Genomic DNA, 13,500 nt, shown 5'->3' with positions numbered 1-13,500 from the left:
ACCAATGAGTTTTTCGGAACTTATGTACGAAATATCATTTGATATTTACCAGTCGCTTTTCGGTGAAGGAAAACATCGTGAGCAAACCGGACTAATCCCAATACGGGCCTAGTTTACCTTCTGGGTAGGAAGGTCAAATGCCAGTCGCTTTCGTAAAAACTAGTGCCCACGTCAATTACTGGGATTAGTTGTCAAGCGGACCCCAGGCTCCCATGAGCCGTGGCAAAATGCCGGGATAACGCGAGGAAGATGATGACATACATACATACATACATACATACATACATACATACATACATAAAATTATACCTATCTCTTTTAATTTGAAACTTCCTCATAGGTCATTATTGTTATGTTTTTGCTGTAAGTAGGTAGACAAACATGATAAAAATAATTAATTCCTCAGACAATTATTGTGTTAACCTCTCAGATCCCAGTGGCTCCAATAGGAGTCGGAATTGTATGGATTTGAGAGGTCCTGGGAAATGAGGGGTTATGAATAATTTGGTTTAAAAATAATTTGTAATTATATTTGTTAGTCATTACTGGGACAATAGTTTTAGTTTATCCTTTATGTTTCCTTTGGGTGGACGTATTTAAACTATTTATATTCCTATATTCATCATGGATTGTGATTGTAAGTTTTAATAAAATTAACTAGCGACCCGCCCCGGCTTCGCACGGGTTAACAAATTATACATAAACCTTCCTCTTGAATCACTCTATCTATTTAAAAAACGTATCAAAATCCGTTGCGTCGTTTTAGAGATCTAAGCATATATACAGACAGACAGCGGGAAGCGACTTTGTTTTATATACTATGTAGTGATAGTGTAATATTTGAAGGTAGTAATTAGCTTGCTAACAGTGATTGTGGAGTTCATAATATTCCTATGTAAATGTGTAAGTACGGTGAAGGAATTTAATTACCAACCCATTTCCAACCTTGTCACAATGACAACAGTATGAGGTCTCTAGCGACTTTCATATTGATTGTCACTGTGACAAGGTACGAAATGGGTCGGAAATTAAATTAGACGGTTCGTCGAAAAACTCAATTGCTCTGAAAAGGGGAAAATTCTTATCCTAAACTACATAAGTACTGAACTTAGGGATGCTTAGGGTTACCAAAATAACAATAACAATAACAAAAATATTGTTATTGTTACTGAACTTAGCGATGCTTACGGTTACTTTATTTAGAGAAATTACCGTATCGTCGCGGTCAGGCATGGCTCACTCCGCGATTTCATCGCGTCGCTACAAGTACCTAGTTTTTTTCCTCGGGGGTACTCCCGCGCGCGCAGATATGGCTCCGCGAAAATTATTCATTAAAATTAGTAATACGGCCTAATATTATCAAAAACTGTGCTAAAAACATAAACAGTGTTGTGAACTAAGTATACAAATAAAAATTCAGCAGTGTCATAACGTTTTTACGAGAAATTGGACCAAATTCAGCAACGAAGTTTAGCCTATACGTAATCTCGGCGTACTAGCCATAGTAGTTACCGCGCACCGCTACGGAACGGAACGGACGCCTGCTCGCGCTTGCGCCACCTAGCGGACATATCTGTCATAAAAGATACGTTTTAGACATGGTCTAATAAAACATGGTCTTCTATTCCCAGAGTGTCACTTGCCTACGTCACAATAACATTGCCACTTTATTTCAACATAACATGTTACATGGGTACATTATATCTATGGTTAATAAGTTAAAATATTTCTTTATAATTTTATAATTTTCATTTATATGTATTTTATCTTCAATTTTACAATAACACGTCATTTTTAATTATTCGTTAGCAATATCTTCCGATTCACGAAAGAAATTTCAGACGTTCGGGTAATTCTGTTTACTACTACTGGCAACACAGGATAGCGCTGTCACATTTGACAATCCGCCATTTTGTCCTTGACCGTCATCCTTGTCGAACGCGTGTTAATTGTTATTTCCTTCTCGCTCAGTGTCAGCAGTCGCAGTGTTTTCCAAACTTTTCACGTCGTAAGCTTGGTAATTAATGTTTTGTTACGAAAATGGTTGGCTACTCTATTCGGAACTGTAAGAGTAGGAGTGAAAAGTGCAGTATAGATTTGTTTTATTTTACTATGTTTCTACATGAATAACTTAAAATTAATGCCGTTAAAATAATTTTCACCGTTGGTTAAAATTCTCCCACATTTTAAAGTTTGAGAACCTGTAAACAGCATGATGACGTAGGCAAGTGACAGTTAGGTCATTCGCGAATCTCGGAAGAGAGTACCAGGCGGAGTATATTATTATACCATGGTTTTAGAGTGAATCTTCTGTACCTAGTACTATTATTTATTCTGTGCCGCGGGCGAAACCGCGTATACAGTCTGATATCCATAACTATCTTGTTTAAAATTTGTATATTTTTTTCAGCGGCGCCTCCTAAGAAACACCAAATGATTATTTGCGAAAGCAACCCCATCGAGCTACCCCCTGATGTCGCTAGAGGTAATTTCTTTCATATTATTTTACGATTATATATTTTTTCCTTTTTATATCCTCACATGTAATGCATTTGCAAGCAGGAACAAATGAAGAATATTTTCATAACTGATTCAATTATTGGTTGAAAATAATTCAGTGTCTTTAATAATCGTAAGTAAATTTTGTTTTACAGTACATATGGTGCTAGTTTCCCGCACTAGTGCGGGAAAGAGCACTTTCCGTGCGTATGTCAAAAGTTTAAAGTGCCATATGTACTGTAAAGTGTCATTCAATAGAACTTGCTAACTATGTAAACAAAAGTTACTAGTAAATTGACATTCTGTGTCAATTTTAGTATGGCGGTTTGTTTACATAGTTAGCAAGTTCTATTGAATGATACTTTAAAACGTTGTACGATACACGTGCGAATAGGTAATTCGCAACTCGTGTCGTTTTAATATATCGCCACTCGTTCCGAATTTCCTCTTTTCCGCACTTGTATCGTAAATAACTATTTTTCATGTACGGATTTGATCGTGACGTCATTCTTCTATTTTACAAGCTTTTATTTAACTTGCCCTCTTAGTATGTATGTATGTTAGTTAGTTTGGATCAAATCTTGGAAGCTAAATTTGACCGACTTCCCGATTTCAGATTGAGCTGAAATATTGCATTCATATGTATAATAAATCGGATGACTATGCAATATTATGATGACATTGAGCTGATCTGATGATAAGAGTTTGTACCAAAAATATTTTTTTTCCAATAACTTATCTTATCTACATATGTGGTCACATAATACAATTAAAGTTATTAAACTTCGTCTATGACCCTGCAACGCCTTTATTTTTTAAAATAATTATGGCGTTATCCATAAACGGCTGCTAACTTAATCAGTTGATGATCGTCGTTTATCCCTATCTGTCGACTGCCATAGAGAGGGACAAACGATGATCATCAGCTGATTAACTTATCAGACGTTTATGGGTAACGCCGTGAATACCTAACCCTAGGAGAGAGGAGTCGAAGTGAGGAGTGTCTTTTCAAAAGGGTTTATTTTTTCTGTGAATCTATTTCTAAATTGGACCTTAAGTTTTCTTGAGCAAGGTTCTCTCTAGAAGTACCGCTAAGAAAAAAATAAACCCTTTTGAAAAGACACTCCTCAAGTGGTCGCCATGGCCGAAATCGGCCGGAAGGATCATCATCATCATCATCACCATGACCTAACCCTATTTTTTTTATCCCCAGCATCAGACAAGCCAGACCTCGGTCTGGAGGAGCTCTCGCAGCTCGACGTGAAGTCTCGCTTCGAGGTCTTCGAAAAAAAGAACGTGGCTGAGGACCCAGCGCCCAGAGAACCGAGGGCTCCGAGAGAAAAGAGCACCGCACTGCTGTCCAAGCTGGCCAAGTGAGTAGACCGGAGTAGACCGCAGTAGACCACAGTAGACCGCGCCCAGAGAACTCAGGGAGAAGTGGGAGAAGAGCACCGCCCTGCTGTCCAAGCTGGCCAAGTGAGTAGACCGGAGTAGACCGTAGTAGACCGCGCCCAGAGAACTCAGGGAGAAGTGGGAGAAGAGCACCGCCCTGCTGTCCAAGCTGGCCAAGTGAGTAGACCGGAGTAGACCGCGCCCAGAGAACCGAGGGCTCCGAGAGAGAAGAGCACCGCACTGCTGTCCAAGCTGGCCAAGTGAGTAGACCGGAGTAGACCGCGCCCAGAGACCCGAGGGCTCCGAGAGAGAAGAGCACCGCACTGCTGTCCAAGCTGGCCAAGTGAGTAGACCGGAGTAGACCGCGCCCAGAGACCCGAGGGCTCCGAGAGAGAAGAGCACCGCACTGCTGTCCAAGCTGGCCAAGTGAGTAGACCGGAGTAGACCGCGCCCAGAGACCCGAGGGCTCCGAGAGAGAAGAGCACCGCACTGCTGTCCAAGCTGGCCAAGTGAGTAGACCGGAGTAGACCGCGCCCAGAGACCCGAGGGCTCCGAGAGAGAAGAGCACCGCACTGCTGTCCAAGCTGGCCAAGTGAGTAGACCGGAGTAGACCGCGCCCAGAGACCCGAGGGCTCCGAGAGAGAAGAGCACCGCACTGCTGTCCAAGCTGGCCAAGTGAGTAGACCGGAGTAGACCGCGCCCAGAGACCCGAGGGCTCCGAGAGAGAAGAGCACCGCACTGCTGTCCAAGCTGGCCAAGTGAGTAGACCGGAGTAGACCGCGCCCAGAGACCCGAGGGCTCCGAGAGAGAAGAGCACCGCACTGCTGTCCAAGCTGGCCAAGTGAGTAGACCGGAGTAGACCGCGCCCAGAGACCCGAGGGCTCCGAGAGAGAAGAGCACCGCACTGCTGTCCAAGCTGGCCAAGTGAGTAGACCGGAGTAGACCGCGCCCAGAGACCCGAGGGCTCCGAGAGAGAAGAGCACCGCACTGCTGTCCAAGCTGGCCAAGTGAGTAGACCGGAGTAGACCGCGCCCAGAGACCCGAGGGCTCCGAGAGAGAAGAGCACCGCACTGCTGTCCAAGCTTACCGAGTGAATATACCGGAGTAGACCGCAGTAGACCGCGCCCAGAGAACCGATGGATCCCAGAGAGAAGAGCACCGCACTGCTGTCCAAGCTGGTCAAGTGAGTAGACCGGAGTAGACCGCAGTAGACCGCGCCTTTAGAACGTACGGTACCGCGTGAAAAGATCACCGCACTAGTGTCCAAGCTTGCCAAGTAAGTTTCATCATCATCATCATCAACCCTTTATCGGACTCTCTTCTATAGTTCGTTTTTTTAGCATTAGAAATAAGGTAAACAATCTTGATGTTTCTTTTAATTGAAAAACACATTTTTCTCAAAAATGGACGGCAAAGTCGACGTTGCCGGTTAAAAAATAGGTCGCGAAGTGCGTAGTTTATGGTCATTCAAAAAATTAAAAAGTTAAAAACATTGCAGTCTCGATTTCGGGACTGCAATGTCGCATACAAATTCCATTATTTAACGAGTTCCAAACTTTTTAAAACTTTAAATGGCCATATCAAATGAAGGCATAGGTCCCTTAAACAGCCAAACAGATGATCAACACTTATTATTATAAAGCCTATAACAGACTATCGCACCGCACCGCGACCTTGGAGCGTCGCACCCATAAGTGAGAGCGAGAAACAGATATCTCTTTCTCCCTCTCACTTATGGGTGAAACAGATATCTCTTTCTCGCTCTCACTTATGGGTGCGACGCTCCAAGGTCGCGGTGCGGTGCGATAGTCTGTTACAGGCTTAATGTTGGTACCGCGACTATTTAGGTGTCTCAAATAGGTTGGCGTATTTTAAGCAGAAAAATACACTTCTTTTTTTTTAAAGGCGGCAAGCAAATTTTTTTAATGGTTGTATTTTTTTCTGTGAAAATTAGAACGTTGCTTCTGTAAGTTCTGTAAAATATTTCTATTTCTTGCACCATTTTTGAGAAAAGCACTATATATGACTCGGCTGGAAGGCTACTTGCTGGCTTCGGATTCAATTAAACGGACTCCCAAGGTCGTCCGTTTAAAACGAATCCTCAGCCTGCAAGTAGCTACTTCCGAACCTCGACAATAATGTACTATTAAAAATAAGTTACGGCAAATATGTAACAATTATGAATCTAATACGATCATTTATATTCTTCTGCTTTCATAAGTAATAGTTTTTGATTTTTAAAAAGTGTTTTTCAATTAAAAGACATGTCAAGATCGCTTACCTTCTTGCAAGTTCTTTCTAATGCTAAAAAAAACGAACTGTAGTACGCTATTTGTCCCGGTCCTGAGTTAATCTCATTTTGAAGTGACCAGCAATCTTCAGTCAGTACCGTCGACGTTACGACATAAACATACCGCCCAGCCACATGCACTCATTGACTGGTAAAACCATCGCGCTTCTTTTAGCCGTAATGTGGTATTAAGAGGCAAGGAGAAGAGGTATAGTTTGTAGCTTTCTAGTAGACCCCGAAGGCTTATCCTATTGTCTATTGTTCAGTAAAACCGCACGTGCTACTTACCTGCAAAAAAGGGTCCTAATTATTATATTTGGCACCTGAGCGCGGGCTAGTCCAACGCTCAAAAAACCAGTGTAGGTGCGCTCTCCGATAACGCGCCTTTGTTACGCATCTCGATGACACATTTTAGACTGGTTCTGTAGCGTTCGACTCGCCGGCACTCGGTAACCGAAGTACCGATTTTTTATGCAGGTGGTTGTGGCACGTGGCACGAGCGGTTTTTCTTAACAATAGACATAGGATTAGCCCTCGGGGTCTATTAGAAAGCTACAAACTATAAGAAGAGAGGAGAGGTAAGAAGAGGCAAGGCAGGAGTGGTCATTTCTCCATACAAACGTACTCGACTGTTTCCTCCGTGGGTTTTGAAGCTACAGCAATGATTTTTAGGGTTCCGTACCCAAAGGGTAAAAACGGGACCCTATTACTAAGACTCCGCTGTCGCTGTCCGTCCGTCCGTCCGTCCGTCCGTCCGTCCGTCCATCTGTCCGTCCGTCCGTCCGTTCGTCCATCTGTCCGTCCGTCCATCCGTCCGTCTGTCACCAGGCTGTATCTCACGAACCGTGATAGCTAGACAGTTGAAATTTTCACAGATGATGTATTTCTGTTGCCGCTATAACAACAAATACTAAAAACAGAATTAAATAAAGATTTAAGTGGGACTCCCATACAACAAACGTGATTTTTGACCGAAGTTAAGCAACGTCGGGCGGGGTCAGTACTTGGATGGGTGACCGTTTTTTTGCTTGTTTTGCTCTATTTTTTGTTGATGGTGCGGAACCCTCCGTGCGCGAGTCCGACTTGCACTTGGCCGGTTTTTTTGATATCTTTGTTTTTTAAGGCGCTAGAGCCCTTCAAAAATGGCCAATTTGGCCTAATTGACTATGCCGCAATGAGAGGCGTGGTATTCAAAATTGATATCAATTAGCCAAAAAAGCAAAACGATCCGACACAGATAATTACATAATCATTTAGGTTTCCAGATTTGGTAACGATTGGTTAAGTTTTGGAGGAGGAAACAGTCGAGTACGAAACCTCGATTTTTCAGATTTTTACGCAGGATTTTGCCTTGCCCTTATCGCACTAGTTTTAGGAGCCGCTTCCGTTAGCGAGACGGGTATTTTTACCTAAAATATTTAAATCTCAGCTCCTGTTTCGTCTTAAATACCAGTGACGCCCCAGGATCACTTGACCGCGAAACAATAATATTCTTGTCAGTAATCTTCAAAGAAAACACCCACAACTTTCATCGCTCTCCTATTACTACATCGCTTAAGTACCCTTTTTTATACATCTTCACGAACTTCACATAATCGACCTTATGTTTAGATGGGTAAAGTTGAAAATCGATTGTGGGGGTCTAGTATTGGGGCTTACACGTGTGCGTAGTTCGCTTGAATGATCTTGACAGTGAAATCGGGACTAGTTGGATTATGAAAATGGTATATTGTTTTGTCATTTCATGATCTTTAAAATGGCGACGAAAATTTGAATTTAAGTAGATACCTACACCATTATTTTTTATCACCAGCTTTTTCTGTAATCGTGACAAACTAACTAGCTAAAATTTACGCTATATTTAAGCAATCTGAAAAGCAACTAAGACAAAATCAAGATTTATGAGATAAAGAGTAATGTTAATTTCTGTAAAATAATCTGAATTTGGAAGCAAATAAATATACTGAATTCTGTTTCCCTTTTTATAAGAGGATGACATGATGATGCTATTATTAATTTAATTAGTTACTGAGTAGTCCTAAAATAAGCTGATTTTTTTGAAAATTTAACCATATTTCAGATTTAGTCAACCTTTTTGTCACAAAAAACACTTATTTTAAGCATATTAAGTAACGCTTTCTTATGATGAGATTTTTATATTTTTCATTTTGTACCTATGTAAATGAACCAACCCTAAAACCAAGCATCAAATCCGTTCGCACCTTGCACCCGCACTTGCGTCAGCGCGTACATTTCGAACGTTCTATTTTTGAACGTGGAACGCTGCGCGAACGCATAGCGACCGTTACGCGGTGTACGCTGTACATTGCGCGCTGACCTTGAGCTATGCAGTTATATGCTATTTCTCTTTTTCATAAATATATATTTTTATAAGAAGTGAAAATCCTATAGTTTCTTTTCAGTGCAAACAAAATGAAAGAGTGATGACAAACGCTTATAAATAACTAGCGTCCCGCCCTGGCTTCGCACGGGTTAACAAATTATACATAAACCTTCCTCTTGAATCACTCTAGCTGTAAAAAAACCGCATCAAAATCCGTTGTGTAGTTTTAAAGATCTAAGCATACATACAGGCAGACAGCGGGAAGCTGCTTTGTTTTATATGTACTATGTAGCGATGACGTGTGTCATTTAATTGATATAAGGGAAAAATAGGATCATGAGCCTAGTGAGGGATTCAGAAACAGTATGAAATTTGGTTGTTTATGATGATCATATTCAATATTAAAATTTTCTATTCACTTGGCACAAAAATATTGGTTCATGGAAGAAGCTTTTATAAAATAACTCATTAGAAAAATTCTCTTGTGGTACTGGAGACTTTTTTCAGAAGATTCACCACAATATTACACTTGCGGTGTTTGAAAATAAATTATTCAATTTTCAACCTTATTTCCAAGCATTAAATTATCATTTTTTGGTCGCTATTATACGTTGTGTAGGATAGTAGTTAGATCTCTTGTCATATATCGTTTCGTGTTACAACGGTTGGACGTTGCGAGAAGTTTTTTTTTAATTATATCTAGCCATGGTGTTAGACGTGTGGGAAAAAAGGTTATTTTTGGTTTTTTTTTTAAAGTGATTTGTGATATATTTTAAAGGCGTCAGTTTGTTTGACTACTTACAAATTTTGTGTATTTCTTTTTTCTGCTATCAAAATTAGTGTGTGTGTGTACTAGATATCAGCGTCAGTAGTAATTTAAATTACGGCGTTATTCGATCATTAAACGTCTGCTAAGTTAATCAGCTGATGATCGTCGTTTGTCCCTCTCACGACAAACGACGATCATCAACTGATTAAGTTAGCAGCCGTTTATGAATAACGCCATAAGTGTGCCCTATAAAGGGTTAAAATGTATATATTTACATTACGATTGACAAATGATTTTATACAATACGATTTTACCTTATCTTAACAATCATTAAGTTTATATTTTAACACTTGAAATTTCTATTATCGGTATAAAATCATATTATTATGGACTACCGACCCGCCCCGGCTTCGCACGGGTTAACAAATTATACATAAACCTTCCTCTTGAATCACTCTATCTATTAAAAAAAAGTCCGCTGCGTAGTTTTAAAGATCTAAGCATACATACAGACAGAAAGACAGACAGCGGGAAGCGACTTTGATTTATACAATGTAGCGATTAAAATCCTCTACTAATCACAAATTAAAAGTAATGTTACTGTATACAAATTGGTAATGTTTTTTTTTCTTTTTTTAGGTTCAAAGCTAAGGGCATGGATGTGGGCGTGTCCGACGAGTACCTGAACGGTATTCCGGTGGAGGCCAGCTCCAGCGAACCCGAAGATGAGGATGGTAGGTGTCGACCTGTTTAACGGCCTCTCGCGCCTCGGCCGCCAAATGTACGCTCCATGCTCCTAACCTACTTGGTAGTGACGTTGCCTGCAAAGCTGGAAGTTCTGGGTTCGAATCCCGGTAAGAGTATTTGTGTGTTAAACTGATTTAAACTCTCACGGTTTTTACAAATTATTAAATTGTACAACGGGACTTAATCGCGTATCTAAGTTTTAAGATTTACCTCCCTAGGTTGTCTTCTCCGAGACCACGGGGACAACGCCGTCCTCGAAACGTCGGAGGTAAATCTTAAAACTTAGATACGCGATTAAGTCCCGTTGTACAATTTAATATTTGTGTGTTTATCAAAAATATGTAAATAAAAGAGGGATAGGTCTCGCCACTAGTTTATTTGTCTTATTATAATTTTTTAATTTTCTTACAGACGAAGACTCAATCCTCAAGAACTCGTACAAGGCCGCTAACGGCCGCGAGCAGCCCGTCTCCTTCTGCAACATGAGCGAGATAGTCGGCAAGTTTGAAACGGGACAGCACAACAGCTCAGAGCGCACGCGCGAGAGGAAACAGGAGATACAGAATATCCGCAGCAGGCTTTTTATGGTGAGAAATTGACAACTTTCTAAAACATATTTTTTAAATTGTTCCTTATGACTTACCCGGGGTTCGAAATTATCCAGATAATTATCTTTGATAATTATCGCTTTAATCATCCGATAAATATCGGATGATTATCGTAGGTATCGTGGTGCTATATTTATTTTCTTTGAAGTCTTTGATAGTAAAAAATAATTATTAGGGCGTTTTTTATACTATTTTAGGTTTTTTTTAGGTTATTATCAAATCGATAATTATCAGGCATAAAAACCACGATCATTATCAAGATAACTATCACTGATAATTATCGTTTCGAACCCTTTACTTATCTAAAGCTTTTGACTGTGTTTGATACATATAACACTATGTAGAGATATCAACATTACACTGAATGCGAATATTTAGTACTGTGTAAGAAATTAAGCAATAAGTCTTATATCATTGTATCTCAGCAACAGGACATATATCTATAGTGTTGGAATAAATATATAGAAGCTGTAGTTAACGAAGGTGTGCCTCAGGGCTGTAACCTAGGTCCTTTTTTCCTGATGTGTATGTGTCATATTATGTACTCACCTGACTCTAAGAAGATTTTTAATTACAACTTAACAGAAAGGTTTACTTAATTAAGTGTATTTACGACGATTTATCTTTTCCAGGGCAAGCAGGCTAAAATCAAAGAGATGTACGAACAATCCGTCATGCAGAGCGAACAAGGTAACTTTCCCAGTTTATTTACTGTATTTTTTTTTATGAAATCCATCATTGTAGCATTTTTTATAAAACTGAATAAGCTTCTACCATATTTATCCCTTTCTAAGCAATACAACTGACTGATTAATTATGAAGGTACATATTTTAAATTTGACAAACATTTCAAGTTTTTTTTCTTTGGTCTAGTAACAAAAGCACGCCCAGGGGCCCGTTTCTCAAAAGCTTGTAACTTTTAATACAAGCGGATGTCACTTTATGACAATTTGTGTTAGAAACGAACTTCCACTTGTATTACAAGTTACAAGCTTTTGACAAACGGGCCCCAGTCATATCTTAATACATTTTTTTCTAAAATTATATTGTGAAGACGTTTCTCAATAACGTATTTACTATTCCAAGGTGTAACATCGGCGGATAAGATCGCTCGCGAGCTAGAGTTGGACTCGGAGAAGTCCCGAGCGATCAAACAGCGCTTCGAGAACGGCGAGGTGTTCAATGACGAGAACCAGCCCCCGAGGAACCGGGAGATTGATGACCAGGCGCTCTTTAACGAAGGTAAACATTTCTTACAGTACATCTGGTGCTATATTACGACACCGGTGCTATAATGAGCACATTACGTAACTACTACGTTGAAAATTTAAAGGGCTATATTATGTTCTGTAAAACGTTGTACGATACGCGTGCGAATAGGTAATTCGTCACTCGTTGCGAATTTCCCATTTTTCGCACTTGTATCGTAAATAACTACATTTTTCTACTCGTAGACTTTAATGGTTGGTGGTTCCGCACAGACTACCTATTTTAATAACAAAACTTCCGTGAGACACAGACATATGAAATATATTAAAAACGGGTCACTCAAGTAATTTAAGTCGCAAAACGCTCATGTTTCACTCCATACCGAGGAGTGTCATCGCCGGCAACGCAAGCTCCTGATGATACTACTCGGTACGGAGTGAAACATGTCGAGACTCGAGCATTTTCGACTTGAATATTTTTAATAGGCTCTACCTATTTGAAAAATAAGCTATCTTTATTTTAATATTGTGTTCGGTTACCGCGATAGTTCCTCGTGAAATAAAACTATCAAAACGCATTATAACGCGTATCTATCTAATTTAATAACTTTAAACGAGCAATTCTTGTATATTTATTCATTTATTTATACATATATTTCGGGGATCTCGGAAACGGCTCTAACTATTCCGATGAAATTTGCTATAGGGGGCGAAAAATCGATCTAGCTAGGTCCTATTCCTGGGAAAACGCGCTTATATATATTGAGTTTATACTACATCCCGACGTTTCGAACCCTTTACAGCGTTCGTGGTATCTTATCTTTATTAACCGACTTCCAAATCTCAAAGGAGGTTATCAATTCGGTTGTATGTTTTTTTTTTTTTTTTTTTTCTTTACACAATGTATGTGTGTTTGTGAACAGGCATCGGCAAGAAGTCCCGTTCCATATTCCTGGAGCTGGACGCGAATGCCAAGAACTTGACGCCGACATCGCCGCCGCCGCAAGAAGTGCCCAGGAGGAAGGAGATTGTAAGTGTCTCATACATGGTACCACCCACAGACAAGACATCCTCTAGACTAGTGATGACGTCCTACACACATAAATAGTGATGGAAATCTATATTTTGACATCTACAATTCTCATGATCTATGTACCTGATATTCATTAATTATCATAGCTGTAAGTAGGATTAGATTATTACTCGTACTCGGTGAGCATGATAGTTTAGTTGCTAGTATTAAGTCCAATGTTTTTGTACGCCGTTTGGCAAAATATAGTGAAACTGTACATATTATAAACTGACCACCACTGTAATTCTACCTATATTTACAAATAAAACACTTACTTACTTACTTACTGAGCATAGTAACCATAGAGAAAAAAATGCATAGAGTGCTCACTCCATACATCAGTTCGGACTATTAATTTCAGTGTCTACATCTAGCATCGAGTAGCGGAACTATCAGTACTGCTACTTGACAATAAATGTAGCACCGAACGGAAAGTCTTATCTCAACAGCATAAGACTTTTCGGTCGGTGGCGACATCTATTGTCAAGTAGCAGTACTGATAGTTCCGCTACTCGATGCTAATAGTCTTTTTGGTACTAAAACTGATGTATGGAGTGAGCACTCTATGTAT

The 13,500-nt window shown here is 40.0% G+C and overlaps 1 protein-coding gene across 1 annotated transcript in view; it reads left to right on the top strand.

Moving 5' to 3' along the window:
* Positions 1 to 13,500, top strand: part of LOC134658532 (F-actin-monooxygenase MICAL3) — a gene marked incomplete at its 5' end in the record, with an annotated part of 34,428 nt that overhangs the window by 7,566 nt on the left and 13,362 nt on the right. The window contains 7 exons of the mRNA XM_063514219.1: positions 2,411 to 2,485; positions 3,713 to 3,872; positions 9,934 to 10,028; positions 10,453 to 10,628; positions 11,282 to 11,339; positions 11,736 to 11,891; positions 12,781 to 12,887. Coding sequence (XP_063370289.1) covers positions 2,411 to 2,485; positions 3,713 to 3,872; positions 9,934 to 10,028; positions 10,453 to 10,628; positions 11,282 to 11,339; positions 11,736 to 11,891; positions 12,781 to 12,887 — 827 coding nt within the window. The remainder of the gene's footprint in view (positions 1 to 2,410; positions 2,486 to 3,712; positions 3,873 to 9,933; positions 10,029 to 10,452; positions 10,629 to 11,281; positions 11,340 to 11,735; positions 11,892 to 12,780; positions 12,888 to 13,500) is intronic.

This window comes from Cydia amplana, chromosome 22 (genome assembly GCF_948474715.1).
Source record: "Cydia amplana chromosome 22, ilCydAmpl1.1, whole genome shotgun sequence".
Classification (NCBI taxonomy): Eukaryota; Metazoa; Arthropoda; class Insecta; order Lepidoptera; family Tortricidae; genus Cydia; species Cydia amplana.
This window is presented reverse-complemented; position numbering and strand designations above follow the sequence as displayed.